General features: G+C 33.3%; 1 protein-coding gene across 1 annotated transcript; it reads left to right on the forward strand.

Moving 5' to 3' along the window:
- The first annotated feature begins 750 nt into the window (after positions 1 to 750).
- Positions 751 to 20,563, forward strand: LOC105776628 (exocyst complex component SEC6). The gene is made up of 25 exons (XM_012599400.2): positions 751 to 1,054; positions 1,160 to 1,198; positions 1,462 to 1,550; positions 1,648 to 1,738; positions 2,177 to 2,266; positions 2,376 to 2,455; positions 3,857 to 3,949; positions 8,006 to 8,032; positions 8,279 to 8,386; positions 8,502 to 8,640; positions 8,734 to 8,778; positions 9,749 to 9,804; positions 11,881 to 11,989; positions 12,570 to 12,710; positions 12,809 to 12,988; positions 13,489 to 13,572; positions 13,715 to 13,801; positions 14,129 to 14,173; positions 15,054 to 15,132; positions 17,178 to 17,247; positions 17,499 to 17,586; positions 17,707 to 17,796; positions 17,962 to 18,078; positions 18,186 to 18,248; positions 18,497 to 20,563. The coding sequence occupies exons 1-25, from the start codon at positions 926 to 928 to the stop codon at positions 18,626 to 18,628; spliced, it is 2,271 nt and encodes a 756-aa protein (XP_012454854.1). The 5' UTR covers positions 751 to 925; the 3' UTR covers positions 18,629 to 20,563.
- Positions 20,564 to 21,537: the final 974 nt, after the last annotated feature.

Raw genomic sequence — 21,537 nt, forward strand, 5'->3', positions numbered from 1 at the left:
CAAAGGGAGAGTTCCCTTCTTTTAGTGAAGTTTTCTAATGAAGGAATGATGAAAGCTGTGTTTTGATTAACTTACAACTGGGTATTCTCGGTTTTAACTATTTTGTTTAGTTTTTAGTGGTTGAGATTTTTGGGTCCTATATCTAATGAATAACAATAACCCAAATGTTTTGTGAGCATTCTTTTACAATTTTCTTAGCTTAAGCTAGAAATTTCGATGAATATAATTTTCAATGGAAATTTTCTTTGGTTAAAATATGCTATAAGTTCTGTACTCTTCCCAAATTTGAAATTTAGTAACTATGCTTTTATTTTTAGGAATATAGTCTCATTACTTTTCAGATTTCAAATTTTAAATTCAATTGTTAATATTATTATTATTATTATTTGTTAAATTGATTGGTGTGACATTTTGAAATAAAAAATTTCACTTGGTAATAATATAGCTAAAAAATAATAGTGTAATGATCCTGAATTTAACAAAATAATTTTAACAATGTTAAAAATTGGACTTAAATTTTAGAATATGAAAAATAGAGCAACTAAATTCCTAGAAATTTTAAGGACTAAATTAGAAATTTACAGAATACAGGGACTTATGACAGATTTTAACCATTTTCTTTTAACCCTTTATTCTCATTGGGTCGGAAAAACCACGTGATTCAAAATTTGACCCGATTGAGACCGGGTCTGGGCTTAACAGAGGATTTGGAGGCGAGGAAAAGTAAAATCCACATTTGTGTGCGGGAGATCTCCCACTCCCCATCTATCTCTATATATGGCAAAAATAATCAAATGAATAAAATAAATAAAAAATAAATGCTCTGAAAATTCGCATTCCACGGAAACACAATTCTCCGTATTCTAGATTCGCTTCAGTTCCTCAAATTGTTGTTTGGAGAATAAGCTTTGTGAATCAGGTAAAGATGATGGTCGAGGATCTGGGCGTGGAAGCCAAGGAAGCGGCAGTTCGTGAGGTGGCGAAGATACTTCCTCTTCCTGAGCTTTTACAATCCATTTCTACCATCAAAGCTGATTATATTACCCGTCAACAGGTAACGCACTCCCTCTTTTTCTTTTAATCTTTTCACAATTGAGGCTTTCAATTGCGTTGAAATTAAATTGGGCCAACTTCTTTTTTCCCCTCTATTAATTGTCAGGCAAATGACGCACAACTTAGTACAATGGTTGCAGAGCAGGTATCTAACTTAACGATTTTTATCTTCGTTTTACTGATCACAGGTTCCGTTTGGTTATTATTGCTTTAGCTACTTGATTTCGATGTTTTTTTAATTGATAAAAAATGAGCAAAGAACTAGCTATAGATTTTGAATATTATTTGCAAGCAAAAAGCAAGTAGCAAAAGCAAAACCAAAGATTACTTGATTACATATATGGAGCTAAGGAAGCTCCTATTATTATTTTTAATGGTTTTTGCATGGAAAAATATTACCCACTGCAGGTTGAGCAGGCCCAAGCGGGACTCGAATCGCTTAACTCATCTCAGAAAACAATAAGCCAGCTGCGTGAAAACTTTATATCTATTGAAAAGTATGTTCGATACTATTTCATTGTTAGATGCTATCAATGTTTATTCTCTTGATTTTTCTTGAAAATTTTCAAATATATGGATTACCTTGTTTATCAGGTTATGTCAAGAGTGCCAAAACTTAATTGAAAATCATGATCAGATAAAGCTTCTTAGCAATGTCAGGAACAACTTAAATACAACGCTCAAGGTGAGCTTTCAGTATCTTATAATTTGAAAACCATGATCAGTGGTGTTTCTCACTTTCTCTTGATCAGATTAAACAATCATGAAGAGAAACAAATCATAATTAGTTAATTACTCTTTGAGTACACACCCGTGGAAGGGCATACATCCTTTTTTGTAGCATGCCTAAAATTTTTTGTTTAACATTTAAGGGTTGCAGCCTTTTTAATTGTTGGTCCCAACTAGAATGCCTTTCAAGGCTTGGACTAACTCTTGGAAAGACTGATGGTAATGTTATTGGAAAAAAGAAGTTTGTTAGTTATATATAAGTTTTATTGTCAAGTTTTATGTGGAAACTTACTTTTGTCTATTGTAAAGCTGTGGTTATGTGGCTTTAGTGCTTTTCAATGTATTAAATTTTCTTATGTTGTAGCAGTGTTTTTGATATATTGATTTATTGTAGGATGTTGAGGGTATGATGTCCATTTCAGTTGAAGCTTCTGAGGCTCGAGATTCTTTGAGTGATGATAAAGAACTTGTCAATACTTATGAGGTATAGTTTTTTTCTAAATAATCACAGCAAGTTGGGGGCTCAATGAGTTTAAATGTTTGAGAAATTGTGTATTGGTGCTCTATTTCTCTTTTCATCCTTTATTTCTCAGAGGTTAACTGCACTTGATGGGAAGCGGCGATTTGCTTTAGCAGCTGTGGCATCTCATAAAGAGGAGGTCGGCAGGTTAAGGTGTGCATCTCCTTCAATTTTGTCATGTAAAATATATGATAATTATAGCAATGCCGACATGATTACTGGAAAATTGATGTGGAAATATTTGTCCATGTATTAGACATTAATTTCTTTCTATTGTATGCCTTATCGTTTTAGATGGTTGTTGTTAGTTTGACAAATTTGTAAAATATGTCAAGAAAGAATAATATCTCTGCAATCATTGACAAAGTGATATATGCTTGACTGGGGTCAATTCTCAGGTTTTGAAAAATTAATATGTGGTATAGTGTCCCCCCCGCCCCCCCTCCCTTTATATTAAAGACTGAAATTAAACAAAAACTTGAATGGAGGATATCAAATAAGTAAAACTATGAAAATTACACGGCATTGCTTGGGATCCCATTTTTTATTTTAAAAGAAAATAAATTGTTTGATATGTATATTTTGTTGAACAATGAGTATTCCATATTCATGTTGGAAAATATAAAATGCATCATTTATAACATTTTAGGACTTTTAAATAAATATCTTTAACTATTCAATTTAATTTACTAAGAATCTGTAAATTGATTATTTTGGGATTTTTTCTGAATATGGCTAGATTAGGGTATCTAATTAAACTTTAAAATGTGATACACATTCAAATATAATTGCTCTATACAAAACTACATCATGCATTTTAATGTATTAATACAAAGATTAATATATTTTATCTTTATAAAAATATTTACTTTGTATGTAAACAGATCTATTACCTTTTGCTTTTATAAGTGAAAGGCAAATGAAAAAGGGTAAGAGCAAAACCATCTCAGACTTGTAAAAATTCATGGATTATTATAGCAAAGACATGAGATTGCATCTTAATATAGGAGCTTTTCTTTTTTGAAGTAATAAGATAACTTACCTTCTTTTCTGGATTTAAAATTTTTGAAATTAATGTAGAAGTTCTTTTTGATAATAAAACATATAAAATTATAGTGTTTACATAATGAGAGTTTGTAATGATGAGAGCGATTTATGATGACTGAATTTTTTCTGCCTACACCACTGTCTGAAGTGGCAATTGCAATGTTTCACAAGCCAGTCTGGATATTTGGTGGTATGCATTGGAAACGGTTCCATTTCCTTTTGATTTTAGCCAATTCAAACAAATGTTTCTTAGGTTCACCTGTACAAGAGGCTGTTCAACTCAGATTTGCTCTTAATGGGCTTAAATCGTGTGACTTGATCCTGCTTGATGCAAGAATGGACTTAAAACAATGTAATATAGGAACTCTCATATGATGATGGTAGTCATAGATTATAAAAAATGTTTGTAGCTTTGGTCTCACGTTCGTCATATTTCTTTTGCTTCATTCTATAGTATAAGATTTTTTGACTTATTTTTATTGGAATCTTAACATTGGTTGTGTCCAGAGAATATTTTGAAGACGTTGATCGAACCTGGGAAACATTTGAGAAAACATTATGGGGTCATATTTCCAATTTCTACAAACTCTCAAAAGAAAGGTATGCACATAGGAATTTGAGGATATTTGAAACTAGTTTGTTTGAATATTGTGCCTAAATCATAATATGTTTTTGCCATCACACTTCATTAAGATCCCCCTAATAAGGGGTTCCTGTCTACTGCAATCTATGTGCACTATTCTCAAAGCATTTTTAAATTTCTTGAAATTACCAATCTTATGATTCTTGTCAGTATCTTAAGCACACACTTTCATGACAGTAACATTTTTCTCTTTTTATTTCGGTGTTCAGTATATTTACAAAAATATTCATTCTAATGACTACTTTAAGGTAGTTTACCTTAACTTTTTAATGGAATTTTAGCAATGATCTAAGGATGAATATGCTTGAAAAGTAGGGGTGATATGGTTCGGTTCAGGTTGGTTTTGGAATAAAAATTGTGATTACCCTATAGTATTCTGTTTTTTAATAAACCAAACCAAATATCAAGGTAATCGAATTGAATTGAATTCCAACAGTTTGGATAAGTTGAGTTCATCGTTTTTTAAGAAGTTTAAAAAACAAATTTCTATGTACTTTTTTAAATTTATTTTCAATAATTTTTATATAAAATATTTATTTTTATATTATAAAATTATAAAAATAAAAACTAATTATAAATTAAGTAAATAAAAAAATTGATTTGATACAGATAATAGAAGTTTTTTTATCTAGTGAACTGAAAACTGAACCGCATAGATTTAAGTACTAACCAAACTGAAAGTGAACCAAACACTGTGGTTCAAATCAATTTTCAATTTTCTTGGTTTTTTTGCTCAGCCCTATTGGAAAGATGTGTAATTTTTTGCTTTAGGGATGATAAATTTTCAATTGAGAATTTTTTATCCATAGGAAGGAAGAACTAAGCTGAGAACTCTAGTGAAATCGAGGGAGAGAGAAAGAGGAAGAAAGAAGACAGCCTTGCTGTCACTGCTTTAGCTGTAATCAGCTTTGAAAAAGAAGAAAAGAAGAGAGTAGAGAGAAAAGGGTTTTCTGAAATAATTTCTTGTGTGTATACATTATGCTACATAACATATTTATACTAGTACCTAGATATACAATGAAGGAAAGGTATCTAAATTAATGCTAATTAATCCCTAGAATTATGCACAATAAATCTAAAGGTTCTAATATTATCATAACATCAATCAACATGGTCATAAAGATCTCCCCTCTCTTTTGCATTTTTTCTATTGTTGCACGCCTTTTCAACCTACATCTCCTTTTCTAATAAATATGCATGTAACATATCTTCTTTCTAGTTTGAACATTTTTCTAAATATTCTAAATCCGTAGATTGTTTTTCTAAGTGTTTCACCAAACTATAAAAACCCCCTTATTTGAGTATTAAATTTGATTGAAAAGCTTTGAGCATTAAATTTGATCATGAAACTTGATTGTTAGTTTGTGCCTTTTAAGCATTCAATCCAAAACCAGTTTCTAAAGAGACCTAAATATAAGGGCCTTGTGAACCCAAACTAAATCCTTGCAGCATAACACCTTTAATGACTTCCATTTCATCTTTAGGATTGGTTTTTCAATTGAAACAAATTGGTCTACACAAGAACAACACATATGGGCTTAACATAATAACTAAATATGGGATATTATAGAATGTTAAGCAAAGAACTCAAAATCAACTAATAGATGATTGAGAGGCCCCACTTGAGTTTGACATAAAAAAAGATCTCAATTTAGCTGATAACACCTGTTGGTACCTTTTCATTGGGACATGATAGTTAGAGATGCTAATTTTGGTTTCGAGTATTAGCTAAATCTTTTGTGAGATTTTCCATTGAATGGTAACAAGAAAGAATATTCAATTCCCACTCTCGTCATGCCTGAGTAATTACAATTTGTCTAGGAATGAATCTTTCTAGGAGAGTATTCCAATCAATGCATGATTTAAGGATACCAACAAATCCAATGTAAGCCAAGATCTCTAATGCAGACAATTGCATAGCATCACCTCTTCCAACAGGATAGTTGCCCATGGTGGAATCATGTTGTAATTGAAAATTGGTAAGTTGTACAAACATTGGATCCTTTAGAGCTTAATCAGACTCTCAAAATAACCTCTTAAATATGAGTTTGCAATGTAATATCTCCCATTTACTTCGATCCTTAGCTGCTTTGATTTTTGCCAGTAGTTCACCAATATACTTACTATCATCTAACTCTATGTTTACATATGGACGCTGAGGAAAATAATCATTAAAAATAGATACTATGTTCACATATGGATCCCAAATCATTAGCAAAAGGTCCTCATTCATATGTTTCTCATGAATTTCATCCATCAGCAATTGATTTTCTCTAGAAGTCGCTAGAACTCGATTTTCAACAACTTTCAAAATGTCTACTTTCATGTTGATTGCGGGTAGTTTTCTTCGAAAGATTCTTTACACCGTTGTTAGTTTTTGTGCTTTTTCTTGAGTGCAATTTTGATTTTTTTTCTTGGTAAAGTTCGTTTCGATTGTAGAAACTAAATCAATTTCTTTGTACTCCAAAATCATTCGCTGAAGTTGTGCCCCTTGGGATATCCAAAAAATTTTCGACTCACCTCCAATCCTCCCTTTCTTTCCAGGATGTGGCTATCATTCTATAAACAATGAAAGACTTCTTCAAATGGATGCACATCACTCATTATAAATAGGATCCAATAGATCATAGTCTTGCTCTTCCACATGCATCTAGATAAGAAAATTAGCAACTTCAACATTAATTACTCCTCCATTTAATTCAAAGGCATGCACCATTTGATCCTCCAATCCACCTTGTACCGCAAGGTTTGTGGGTCTAGTATCATGTAAGGGGTTTTCTTCCTTACTAAAATCAAATTCATTAACAAGACTACCTTATGGCACGTCAAACTAGTTGTGGAAACCTTCTAGAATCTCCATATGGGTTCCCACTTGTTCTTGTCGCAATCAAGTAAAAATTGCACATGACAATTCTTCAATCGCACATTGCATCACAATTAATTTTGTTTCTTGATCCCAATTTCCTTATCCTCAATCTCTACCACTTTTGGCCATGGTTTAAAAGCGAACCTAATTTAAACCCTAGGATCCAATTAGGCTCTAATACCAAACTTGATGTGGTTTTAAGGAAAACTACAGTAAATCAATAGAATAATGGTTGGACGAATGAGTAAGAAAGGTGGAACTCTAGAAAACATAGGGTCATAAAGCCTCTAGTTTCTCTTTATTATTTCAAAGAAAAAAATGAGAATGTTAATGTTGTGCCTGTAAATATTTTGCAGCTAATTTATAATAAGCTTTCTTGCAAATAAAGTTCTAATCCTAACCCTAGATTTAAACTGATAATTAATAATTCTAGTCATCTAACTATATGTCTTATAAAAAATATAAAAAAAAAAAAATAAAGTTCCTGCTTCAGTGATGGGGAAATGGTGTTGAAAATTTTATATTCAGTTTGAAAGAAGGGACTTCTACTCTCTAAAAGCTTCCTGGCTTAAGTAAAGTCTCTAGCTGGTGAAAGGTGTCTTGTAAATGATGCCCCTTGATTTAAGATCAAGCTTTTGGTCCAGAAAAGCAACCTCTTGAATTTCCAAAATTGCAACTGTCCATTATATATTATTATTATTTGCATTTACCGCTCCTTCTTAAATTGCACTTATAAGCTGTTAGAAATATTGGTAAAGTCAATATTGATAGATCCTTAGAAATATTGGTAAATCGTTAGATATTTTGGTAAAAGCTTTTTCTAAGCTTTTTTTAGTGAAGCTTATGGTAGAAGTGCTGCCATGACTAGGGATGGAATTTCTTTACCTACATCACAGAATATTAGAAAGGAGCAAATAATGGATTTCTTTACTTGTTTTTTCATGCATCTGATTTTATCACAATGATTCTCCCCTGGGAATCAGGGCATTTATTCCTCTGCCTGGATTGATTGCTTTGTAATAATTATCCCCTGTGCTATTTTTTCTTAGAGTTGCTTTTACAATTGTTAGCATATTCAACCTTAAATAGGTTAACAATTTGTTTTATTTTTTTATTCTCACTTTTACAACCTTTACCTATTTTGCAGTCCACAAACCCTGGTTCGTGCTTTGAGGTATGCTGTTAATAAGCTTTTAAAATCATTTCTATTTTGCTGCCATGTATTTTCAAGGTCCTAGGATAAGTTTGAAAATTTAAGCATTTTTTATATTGAGGTATATAGGTTTCTGCTTGTACTTTTTCTCTGTAATGCCTGGTAATGATACTTGATTTTTTGTGGTTGGGTTGGTATGATAAAGAGTAGTTGTATTTAACTTTTTGACCTCTTCTCTCTAATAAGTTTCTTGGACTTCCCTGCTAGAGTTGTCGAAATGCAAGAAATTCTTGATCAACAACTTGCTGAGGAGGCAGCTGAGGCTGAGGGTGATGAAGCAATGGCAGCTATTGCAAACCCTCGAAGAGCTGGCAAGTATGTATCTGGTGTGATTGTTTACTGCCACATATTTTATTTGCAAACTATTGTTAATGCTTTTGAATGATCAATTAATAATTATATGTTAAAGTTATCCTTTATGACAATGTAGAAAATCTACCAAGTCTTCAGCTTCTTCTAAAAATTTAGCACAGCAAAAGTTGAAGGTTCAGGGGAAAGGCTACAAGGATAAATGCTATGAGCAAATAAGGAAGACAGTTGAAGAGCGGTTCAACCACCTTTTGACAGAGGTACTTTTCGTAATAATCAACTTAGTACATGAGGATGGTATATTGAATCCTTCTTAACTTTTCATATGATTCTAATGGTATTTTTTACCCCAGCTTGTCTACGAGGACCTAAAAGCAGCTCTGGAGGAAGTTAAAACGGTATGCTCAACTGATCACTATATTGGTTTCTAACTTTGTGTCTGATTCTTACTCAAGGGACTTCAAAATGGCTCACATATGGTAATTTAGTACATTGGTTGCTGTTCTGCATAGAAATTATTTAAACACTTCAACTCAGTGATAAAAACTAAAACATTGTTAGAAAAATAAACCTAGAAGAAGCTTAATAAAGGTTTTACATGGAATTCACAATCATGCTTCAATTTAGCTGAAAGATAATTGATAGCAGCATGATTTGCAAAGTTCTGACACACAGCAAAGTTTTATATTACCCAGCCCTAGTCCACAATATAATACATAAATTACTTAATGTAAATCATTCCATCTAATGGGAAAGATTAGAGATGATATAATGATTTAAGTAGTTGCAAAGAGGAATTAATACTTCCTTTAGAAAAATCAAATCATACTAAGCCTATGATATAAGGGGTTTCTACAATTGTCGGCTTATCATATTTTTGTTAAGAAACTCGCATGTTTTTTTTTCTTTTTTAAAATTAAATTCTAGGTCTACATAGTATAATTTCAATTTTGGCTAAATTGCCATTTTGGGACTTTAAAAACACATTTATCTAAGTCATCTTTCTGTGCCTGTCGTTTAAGTTATAGTCTAGAGGTTTCTTGTTCTGGGTTAATATGGTATTAATATCTTGATGAGCATATAGCAAATATTCTTTGTGAAACGCTCATGACACTTCATCTCTTGCTGCACTTTCAACATTGACTTCTGTAGCCTATCATGATAGTTTTTCATTTCATATCCTCTACACTTGCATACATACATACATACACGTGTGTGTGTATATCATGGGAGCTCAAGTTTGATTGCTAATAGTTTTTGCTTGTAGCATTTTTTAGTTTTTTTCTTTTAGTTCTGACCTTTTCTTTAGATAAAATTGCTTTTGTATTTGATACGTGTGATTTCTTTTTTTTTTTTTTTGATAATTAGCTTGGAGAAGAGCTTGGAGATATTTATGATTACGTAGCTCCGTGTTTTCCTCCAAGGTTTGTCTTGCTACAGACCTGCTTCTTTTTCTGAGTTCATTTGGTTTGACGTCGAGCAATTAGACTATGTATCCCCCTCATTCTAGATTCCATGTTTACATTTCTGATGAGATTTTTTCTTTGATATCCTTTTTGCAATTTCATTATGCTCTTGATGGAACAATTTGGTCTTTTGCCTTGAGTTTGCTTTATTGTCATCCCATTATCTTCATATGTAAATATGACCTGCTTTGTATGTTTGAAAACTTGACCCTTTGACTGAGGTCTGGTAAATCCACAGTTTCTTTTGGATGGAGCATATGGGATTGTCTAAGTTCTAATCCTCAATAATTGATTAGTGACCCAGAAAACTTTAGTCCAAGCAAATGTACAATGGAGGGTTGAAGCTTTGTCCTCCGAGGCCTGGTTATTCTATTATAAGTTCTGGTTTCATTATTGTCTGTTTCCTTTAACAAGTTGGCAACTCATGGACAAGATAAAAGGGAAACTGGGTGAAATTCTCAATATAACCACAGTGTAGACAAATAGTTTTGATCATATAACTACCTATTTTACAAATTATTTCAATGAAACTTTTATAATTTTCAAAGAAGCATACTAAACAGATTAGCTTTTACATATGAATAGCTTGTAAATTGTAGTAATAGGGTGGATTTACCATTAAAGGGACAGCTAGAATAAATTGAACATGGTGTAAGCATCAGTGGGTTTCACCACCAGAGATATATGAACTAGGTATAAGCATGTTGAAGTTCGGTGTTAAACATTCTATTTGCTGATTTTTGGAACTTGATATTGACCATGTTATTTGTTCCATCTTCTTGTTCTCTGTTTTAGCTAATGGGATTCTTGCTGCTTGCATAAATTGTTATTTGTTATTTCTGAATTAGGGTTGATGTTGAGTCAGTTTTAAAATTACACTATTTGATCTGCACTAACTCCTAGGTGATAAAGGAAGTTGAAATTTAAGCTTATGCCTTGTGCCTCTATGCACTTATTCTGTGGTGGTTATATAGACTTCTGGTTGAAATCATTTGAAGAGCTAATTATCAAAGATGCAGAAGTGCATTTGTATGTACGTGTACGTATTTCTATCAGTAAGATTGTGAGTCCGCATGCATGTTTATCTTGTATTACTTAATATTAATATGTCCATGCATGCAGGTATGTTTGAATTATGCCAAGCTTTCTAGTCAAATGCAGTACCTCAAAGTCCTAGTTTCATTTGCTATGTTATCACTAGTCAATTTTTACCACTAGGGAATTCTTATAAATGCTACTGTGGCTTTTGACTAATTTACATTCCTTTTCTGCTTCACTTTTCAAGCTGAGAAAACTTGTGCTTTACTGTTGGGTTTTTACACACTCTTGTTATTATTACTATTAGTTACTATTATTATCAATCACAATCTACTCATGCAAGCTTAAGTCAGGGACGGTGCGACGGGGGGGGGGGGGGGGATGCCTGACCCCCCAAAAATGGAAAAATATCATTCTAGTCCTTTTTACATTTCTAAAATTATAAGTTAGTTTAATGGTAAAATTATACTTTGGCCCCCTCCAGATGATAAAATTTTAGTTCAATCCCTTTAAAATTTCTAAAATAATAAGCATATACAATGATAAAATTGTAATTTGACCCTTTTAAAATTTTATAATTTAACTCCACCCCTTCCCCCCAAAAACAAAAATTCTGGCTTCATTGCTAGCTTAAGTTGTCTTCTTGTTCTAAGGATTGTGTAGGCACGCTAATTCAATTCAAATACATTATCTGCATAAATTAGATTGTATATGAGATAAATATATTTAATTATTTTGATTTATAGTTGAAGTATGCTTTTTTATTCTCAATGGGATAGCCCTCTCCCATCTTTGTACTACCAACAGCCAATGGCATAATTCCAGCTGTTTTAAAAGGTTGTCCACCGAGTTTGTTCATGCTGCTGCTATAGTTTTGATAAATTGTGGCTGTATGTGACCTGAATTTGGTGTATGGGATTAGTATGGCAGTGTGCTTTGCACTTGGAAATCTTCTAGGAATTGTTCTATGTCTGATGCTATCTTCCTTTCTGGCAGATATGAAATATTCCAGCTCATGGTAAATCTGTATACAGAGAGATTTATTCAAATGCTTAGATTGCTTAGTGACAGAGCCAATGAACTGACAAACATTGAGATATTAAAGGTACTCTCCAGAATCTTCCATGGTTTTCAAATATGACACCCAAATTACTTTGCATTTTTGTAACTTTGCTCATTGAGGATCTTGACCTGTGCAGTATGCACATTATCATCAGTTTATAATTGCTGACGATTCTAACCCTGTATTTGGTGGAATGAATATCCATAATAAAGATCAACTGAATCTGAAAGTGTGTACAGCTTGACATTTAAGTGTGTCTCTCCTATGAGAAGAATTAGCTACTGGGCTAAGTTTTGCGAAAGCGAATATTTTTTACGACAAGTATCTCCTGATTTATCCGTCACTGTAGTTGACCATAAGACAGAAAACTAACATCAGAGCAACATGGAAAGAAGCATATCTTCAAGTATTGTATTTCATAATAGAGATGAATTAACTTTGACCTAAGCAGTCAGTTAATCACTTTCATTTTGATGTCTTCGAGTTTCATTTATTTTTTAACATTTTAATTTAATTTTCTTGCAGCACAACCTTTTTCTTAACTTTGTATCAGTGTTGTATTTCTATCTTGTTTTAACTCATGTAACTTTAGTAGTTTATGGGTATTAATGCTTGCATGTAGGTAACTGGGTGGGTAGTTGAATACCAAGAAAGTTTAATCGGGCTTGGTGTTGATGAGACTCTTGCTCAAGTGTGTTCTGAGAGTGGTGCCATGGATCCTCTCATGAATTCATATGTCGAGAGAATGCGAGCCACAACAAGGGTAACAATATACAACCCTATTAATCATGGTTACTGTATGGGAAATTTAAACTGTAGCTTAGATCTTTTCTATTTATCATTTCGTTATTCTTTTTCTAGAAATGGTATTTAAACATCTTGGAGGCTGACAAGGTCCAACCACCAAAGAAGACGGAAGAGGGAAAGCTATATACTCCTGCTGCAGTTGATTTATTCAGGATACTTGGGGAGCAAGTACAAATTGTTAGGGATAATAGCACTGATGCCATGCTTTACAGGATTGCTTTGGCAATAATTCAGGCAAGTTAGTGGAATCTGACAAAGATACTATGCTTCTTGACTTGGGGGATTCTGTTGGAATTGCCGGGGATATAACGAAATGTTTTGGAACATTTGTCAGAGTTAGTTTCTAATATAAATATTATATAATCAACATTGTTGTGTTCTTTTTCCTTTTCATGGCTGTATTTCTATGCTAGTACAGCTTGGGCCATCCTTCAATGTTTTTAAAATGTCTCTAATCTTAATTGTAAAGGAGTGCCTAAATTTATTCTCCCGTCAACCTATTCCTCAGGTACTAAGTTTAGATGGGAGCATATTACATTTTTTCCAATTTCCAGCTTTTTCAAGGTTTACTTGAGAGAATTGACTTCGATTGAGCTTATTTTCTTTTGATGTTCTCATCACTCAATCTATCTTCATCATTGTTTTTCCTTGCCACATTTTATAGGTTTTCAAATATACCTATGAGGTCTTATTCTTTTATTGAATTGGACATGTATTATATGATTCTTTTTCAGGTCATGATTGATTTTCAAGCGGCTGAAAAGCAGAGACTTGAAGAACCTGCTTCTGATATTGGTCTGGAACCTCTATGTGCAATGGTTTGTAGATATTCTGGGGGATTAGTTTGTCTCTATTTCTCATTTTTCTCTGGATAATTAAGTTTGTGGCCATGTCATTTTGGTCTTACTGTTTGCTGAACTTATTTACCCTTGGGGTTGTATTCCACTATACCCTTCCCAGATTAACAACAATTTGCGCTGCTATGACCTTGCACTGGAGTTAAGTAACAGCATTATAGAGGCTCTTCCACAAAACTATGCTGACCAGGTTTTGTTTTCTTTCTTGCTATTATTTTGACTGCAATTGCAAATGATGGGATAGAGTTAGTCAAATTTTCTCAATTTGCACTAACTGTTGCTTTAGAAAGTTCCTTGTACATATATTATCTACATTAAATATTTCAATTTCCATGACTGTGTTGTGCTCTTGTTCTTCTATTGTCTTGTTCTCTTGAAAGAAGTTTGTGCTCATGTTTAGCCTTCCTATATCCTTGCCTATTTCATGTGTAGACACACATGAGTGGACATGATCTATTAAATGTTACTATCCTTCATTGTGCTGTTTTGAAATCCAATATCCTAGCCTTCTGTACAGGTAAATTTTGAAGACACGTGCAAAGGTTTCTTGGAGGTTGCAAAGGTATGCTCAAAATTGTACCATTTTATCCCCTTGCAACCCTTTTATCATTTCTTTCCTTTTGGATTTAAGGTGAAATTTAGTTTTGATCTGTTTGAACTTGTTGAGGTATTTTGGGCTTGATCCTGTTTTGTACTTATTATTTATTCCGTAAAGTTCGAAAATGCCTTTATATTACAACTAATTTCCTGGAACATATAATTGCTAAAGTTTTTTTAATAATGTTCGTCTTGTTAGTCACCGTAAGCTCTTTGCTAGTTGATTCGTTTGTTCCATGTGTCTGTTCATATGTTAGAGAGCTGAATCAAAATCAGTTGGGACACATACGGACTGATAATGGTTTGTGGCTTTGGTTGAACATTTCCTGTTTTATTTATTTATTTTGATTTGGGGTATGGGGGATTTTAATCTTGTAACTAGACTTGTCTGAGGGCTGGGGCTGGTCGCCGGCTAGGTAGGCCTAGCCCCTGCTTGGAGAAGATACATTTAAATTCTGTTCAGTCCGAATTACTATTTATTAATTAAAAAACATTTTTATTTAAGTTCAATTCTAAAAATACATAAATATTGATATTTTTAATATTTTTAACTTTTAATATTCAATGAATAGTAAATTCGGACTTTTGGGTTACCTGTGCCAGAAATGGGCCTGAGCAAAGAAAATAAGAGATTCTGGCTGCGGCTTGGTCCAGCCCATGGACAGGTCAACAAATAGCTAATCCAGGATGGAATTTCCTCAATTCAAATCTTTTTTCCCTTGTTGATTGCATCTAGGCTGAATATTTTCTGTATATTACATACTGTATAATCTCAAATAGCTTTAGTGTAATAGTAGTTCTACTATCCCAAAAGAATGAAAATACAGTTTCTACATTGTTAATAGGAAGCAGTACGCCAAACTGTTAATGTAATCTTTGAGGATCCTGGAGTGCAAGAGTTGCTTGTAAAACTTTATCATACAGGTACAGTAATTTTTTATTCTTGTAATTCACTTTTTCTTCTCTTGATCTTACATGTCAAATACAATGTTGAACCTTTACTCTCTTAAATGGTTCAAATATCTGCTATTGCTTCACTTGCTTGGTGCAATTTAAGAATGAATAATCATGCTTCTACAAATGTGCACACTAGAGGAACAGTTACTATTTTTTTAGTTATGTTAACTTGGCTAGGGTGAGTGTCAGATATATATCTTCTAAATTATGCAAGTTTTTTCTTACATTTGGACCATTGGGCCTCCATCCATATCTTTCGAATATGTATCACATAAGAGTAATTGAAGGAGAATGAAGAGTTAAAAGTATACTTTTAGTCCCCTCCCTGGAATATGTTATTACCATATGCATTATTCTAATATTTGGTTCTTTAACTTTTTTATCTTGCAATTTCTGACATAATATATATAGCATTTTCAGTCTCCCCTTTCACACAAACATGCTTTTATTTTTTTCTTTTTGGCCAACCATGGTCTTGTATTGGAATTTGCCCCTAAATTGGACGATATTTTTCCTATTTCAAAATCTGAAGTGTTAGTACGAGCCAATTGGAGAAATATTTTGTAGAATTTAAACCTGAAGTTTGTAGCAAGTTTCCTTTGGTTGCATTGTTGATCAATAAGCACTCCCACAATACTTAATGTGGCACTTTGATTTCATTTTGCTTCTTTTTTTTTTTTTTTTAAATTTCCATGCTTTAGGATATTGTCTGAAGTGTTAGTACGAGCCAATTGGAGAAATATTTTGTAGAATTTAAACCTGAAGTTTGTAGCAAGTTTCCTTTGGTTGCATTGTTGATCAATAAGCACTCCCACAATACTTAATGTGGCACTTTGATTTCATTTTGCTTCTTTTTTTTTTTTTTTTAAATTTCCATGCTTTAGGATATTGTCTTCTACCAGTACTGCGTGGATAGTATCTTCCATAGAAACTTTCTGTGATTCTTATGAATTGAGGATAATCTATCTTATGTGGTGCCATCCAATCCATTTTGCATCTGATTTGGACAATTCTAGGTCTATTACATGAAGAACGGAATTGATCAATTTATGTGGAAAGTGGACTTGTATTTTCTTAAATTGGATTGACCTCTATTTGCTAATAACTTGTACTATTACATAAAGCCGACAGTTTAGGTGGTTTCTCTTGCAATTTGTTCTCTTCTGTTTCCTCATTCTTTGAGTAGTCTTTGGTACTGTTGGTTATATTGTTTGTAAACCATCTAATCTAGACACCAAACATGAGAGTCTAGGTTGTACACTCTCTTACAATGTAGTATGCACGGATTATGCCCCCAAAAAGGTTTCATTCAAATCTTATAGAATTTCAATTTTGAACAGAACTTTTTTGGAATGCATGCCAAGAGGCATATCATATTATGGTCTGTTTAGATGCCTGAATTTGGAGGGTTGTAAAATTGGATTTGGTCTTAAAATTAAATTCATTTTAGAGAATGTTTTGGAAAGCTGGATTTATGTCTGAGTCAAATTCACTTGGAGCTTAAGAGGTCCAAATCTAAGATTTGAAATTATCTTTTGAGCTATGTATTTGCCACATCTATCCAAGCAAAAATTTCTTCCTTCTCAAATCTAGGATTTGTTAAGATTCTGAATGCTAGATCCTAGATTCTTCCAGACAATACTTTCAAGTCCATGAACTTTAAACAAAAAGATTTATGATTTTCTTAAAAAAATTTAAAACAATAATCTATATCCCAATTTATCGTTAACAAAACTGTGTTGCACCGGTTTCCTAACATTTAAGGGGATTTATTTTCAGTTTTACATGTGACATTCAGGTTGTTGAAAGAGAATCTTTATGTTGGTAAAAATAGAAGCTTATTCATGCAATAACCTTTTTTTTCAATGTACCGGGTTGAGCACCTATTTGAGTGAGGAGGAGGGAAAGAGAAGCTGTATTCAGACTGCTTATTTTTTGTTCCAAACATACTGGGGAAAGAAAGTTGCTTAATCAAAGCATTGATTTGGGTCTTTTAACTTGTGGTTTTTCAGAGTGGTGTGAAGGGCAGGTTACCGAGTACCTCGTTGCAACATTTGGTGATTATTTTACAGATGTTAAGATGTAAGTTATCTTTACCTAATCTTGGGTATCAGCAACATTTTAATTCTTTCCTTCATAAGCCACACAAGCAATAAATGTTCCATATTGGATCTGTAAAGGACATGCATCTGGAAATTTAATCCTCCAATTTTCTTTTATCATATAGCGCTTCATATTCAGCAGTAGGTGCTGAAGATTCAGTATGTAATAACCTCCATGATTTTTTAATTTTACTGTGTATTGTTTTACTGATTTAATGCTTTGCTACTAAGGTATATTGAAGAGCGATCTTTCAGAAGATTTGTTGAAGCATGCTTAGAGGAAACAGCAATTGTCTATGTTGATCATCTTTTAACACAGGTTTGATTATTATATTTTATTTGAATATAAGGAAACATTTCTGTGTTGTTTTCACTTTCTAGCGGTTAAATGCATGCTTTTATCCTCTGTAACATCTATTCCTTTTCATCATGACCATAGAAAAACTACATCAAGGAGGAAACTATTGAACGGATGAGACTAGATGAGGAGGTTCTTATGGATTTCTTCAGGGAGTATATTAGTGTCTCAGTAAGTGATGCTTCTTAATTCAGGCATTCTCTCAAAGCAATCAACCTATATAACGTCTTCAGTTCTTCTACATTCCTTTTACCTTTTGGGTCAGTTATTGGATAAATTTCTATGAAATGGTTTCTGCTAGGTCTTTCTTCATCCTGCTTTTCTCGCTTACTGCAGAAAGTTGAAAGCAGAGTCCGGATATTGAGTGATCTAAGAGACCTTGCTTCAGCTGAGAGTCTTGACACATTCACACTAATTTATTCAAATATTCTTGAGCATCAACCTGACTGCCCGGTAAACATTAAGTATATAATAAGATGCTTGCTATTCTGGTACTTGTCCTAAAAGGATGTATTCATGTTGCATTTCTAAGTAAAAATCTCAAAATTTTGTAATTTCAGCCCGATGTTGTTGAGAAGCTTGTTTCACTGCGGGAAGGCATCCCACGCAAAGATGCAAAGGAGGTAATTGCCACCCTTTAATCCGGTTTATCTATTTGTTTAGATTAATATATTGCAATTACATGAAGTTGCATAAAAATAAAATCGCCTTGTTTGATCTATTAAAGACAAAGAAGCTTCGACTGCTGGTCTTGTCTAGTAACGTCTTATTCTTCTGCAAATGCTATTTACTTGAATATACTTGCGAGTAAATTTTTAAGAAATAGTAAGGCTTTGGAATGATTGGTGAAAATGTGGATGGGTAACAACAGGTGGTGCAAGAATGCAAAGAAATCTACGAGAACTCACTTGTTGGTGGGAAGCCTCCAAGGACAGGATTTGTTTTTCCAAGGGTCAAGTGTTTGACGGCAACTAAAGGTTATATTTGGCGTAAACTCACTTAAACATTCCCTCTTTCCCTTCTTTTTAGATTAGGGGTTCCTTGCCGCCTTTTCTAATTTCTTGCTTCTTGTTTATGCATATTCTATGCTGCTATTATTTGTAGTAATAAATTTGCTTCTTTTTTTTTTTTTTTTTGTTAACGGGGATGAAAAATCTCATTATTTTGTTATGCAATTTTTGGTGTTTCCCCAAGTTAAACTGTCACAAAGCTATGTATTTATTATTATTGTTATTACTATTTTCCAGCTGTGGTTTGTCCAGAAAATTCCTCAACACTGACTGTTAAATAATGCGATAAAAATTGTCAAAAGAAAAGAATAAATATAATGCAAGAAAGAGAATATTAAATGAGGATGAGTTTTTTCCTTTGTTTTGGTGCTTAGGCTAAAATATTAAATGAGTCTGGATTATTTCACTTTTTAAATATTTTTATTGTATTTAAATAAATATTTGCCTTTTAATTAGTACCTAATGAAGAGGTTATTCGAATGTAATACCAGTAAAAATGTTTATTAGGTCTTTATCAATTGTCAATGAAGTTTTCTTAATAATGTTTTTGGGTTAAAGAATCTCACTATATGAATCCTCCAATAAAGAGTAGAAATTATTGTATTTTTATTGTTTCAGCCTCCTAACTTGCGTAGAAGAGGTTGAAACCTTAAAAATATTTTCAAGAAATTTGAAATCAATTAACGATAATAATAATTTAAGCTAATTAAATAAAATTACAGATTCTTCAATGCAAGTCATTAAATGATAAAAGGTTCATTCGTCGTCAGCTAAAGAGGTATTTATTGGCAGCAAAATAGACTCAACATGGCGAATGATACGAAAAATAAGACAACAAAATATGATATTAAAAGCTAACTTAAATTTAATATGAATATAAAGATCCCAAAGTGCATTATCGGGCCCATTGATAGTGCCAAGCCTGCTTCTTTATAGCGGATATAACCAAGAAAGGGTTGACCGAAAAGGTAAAGTCGCCACACTTTTAATGGTTAGAAAATGTAAATAAAATTAGATTCGAAAAAAAATAAAAAATTTAAAATTTAAATTATTAGTATCAAGTTAATCTAACTGAATTTTGTTTTGAATTCAAGTCGAATTTTTAAATTTGAATAATTTGAATAAATTAAATATTAAATTACATTATATTATTATTTTAAAATTTAAATTTATATTATTATTTACTCTAATTATTTTACATTCCCAAAATCAAATCTTATTCCTATTCCAAAATCCCTAAAATCTAAATCCTTACCATTCTAAATCCCTACGATTTAAATCAAACCCCCCAAATTAAAATCTCTAAAATCTAAATCAAACTCTCCAATGTTCTTCAGTTCTTCATCAGTTCACCAGGCTTTCTGAGGTTAGGCAAACCCTTCACCCGTCTTCAGTCTACGGTCTCCCATCCCTCCCCTGTCGAATTTGGTGGTGGAAATTGCTGCTGATATGAGCCTTGAGGTTGTAATTGCTGCTGCTGCTGCATAAACTGCAAACAGGAAAGAAGATTTTAGACAGTTTGATTTCCATTTTAAAGGAGGCATATGAGAGAGAAAAAAAGAACAAGCAAAAGTAAAATCTAACTTGAAAACTATCTTCGACGTCGGAGTTTCGAGGTCCGCCATTTTTCTTTTGCAATTTTCATTTCAATGACGCTACATTGGCACGTGCTCATTTACACTTTTGACATGTTGCTTTGTTTCTTTATGTTTTAAGAATAATATGGTGAGTTTTGGAAGTCAAAGCATATGGTTTTGGTGGCTTCGATCTTATTGGTTGTAAATACTTAGGTGGTTCTGATTATTTGGGTTGTAACGACACCAAGACTTCGTTAAATAGGCAGATATGGGGTGTTGGTGGGGTACCTGCTTGAAAAATAAACTAGTGTCTCTTTTCTTAAATGTCATCTCTGTTTCTTCTCTTGTCTGCTTCTTTTCTGCTTCTTCTTTATTTTTTTTTCTTGTGTTGTTGTTCCTCTGCTGTTAGTGTGTTGTAATTCTCAAGCAAAACTCAACCCAAGATCAACACGCAACAACGTATCAGAGTTGACGATCTACGATGTCTGGCAAGGATGTTTCTACTCGGCTTCAAAAGGATGTGGGTGGTCTGCAGCAGGCGGTGGCAAAGCTGTAGGAGGATGTTTCACAGTGGAGTGCAAAATTGAATGATGGGTTGAAGGAATTAAGGATAGAGTTCAAAGGGGAACTTAAGCTGGAGTGGTGGAACTTGAAAGATAGGTTACGGGGGGAGATCAAGTCTGAAATGTAGAGTTTGTTGGAATTGTATTTGGGTCGACCATTTGCTTCCGCTGTTGGTGGATGGTCATCTGTTCTCGTTCCTGCGGGATAGTCGAGTGATAAAGGGAAGGGGATTTTAGGCGTGCTACCAACCAGGTTCTCGCCTAGGAACCGTCTTTTAATTCGCCTTCGAAGGACACTCCTTCCTTTTTGCCCAATGTTGATGTCAGTTTGAGGTCTCATGTCAATGAACATTTCCCTAAGTCACACAAGTTGGAATGTCCACGTTTTGACGGGTCCGATTTTAGGGGTTGGTGGGATAAACTCGAACAATATTTTGAGGCTGAGGGGATCCCTTCCAACGCTAGGGTCCGAACGGTAATGTTACACTTGGAGAGCTAGGCTCTCAACTGGCACCTTATACACAGAGGCAAGGAGGCTTCCACATGTTGGTTTGGGAGACATATGCCCAGAGCCTGTGGGAGCGCTTTGCATCGAGTTATTTTCGAAACCCCATGTCCGACTTGGTGTCATTGAAGCAACATGGGTCGGTGGACCAATATCATGAAACTTTTGTTAGCTTGTTGAATCAATTGCAGCTACCCAAACCATATGCCTTGAGCATATTTACCAACAACTTAAAGCTAAAATTGGGCAATACCTAT

This window comes from Gossypium raimondii, chromosome 10, assembly GCF_025698545.1.
Source record: "Gossypium raimondii isolate GPD5lz chromosome 10, ASM2569854v1, whole genome shotgun sequence".
Classification (NCBI taxonomy): Eukaryota; Viridiplantae; Streptophyta; class Magnoliopsida; order Malvales; family Malvaceae; genus Gossypium; species Gossypium raimondii.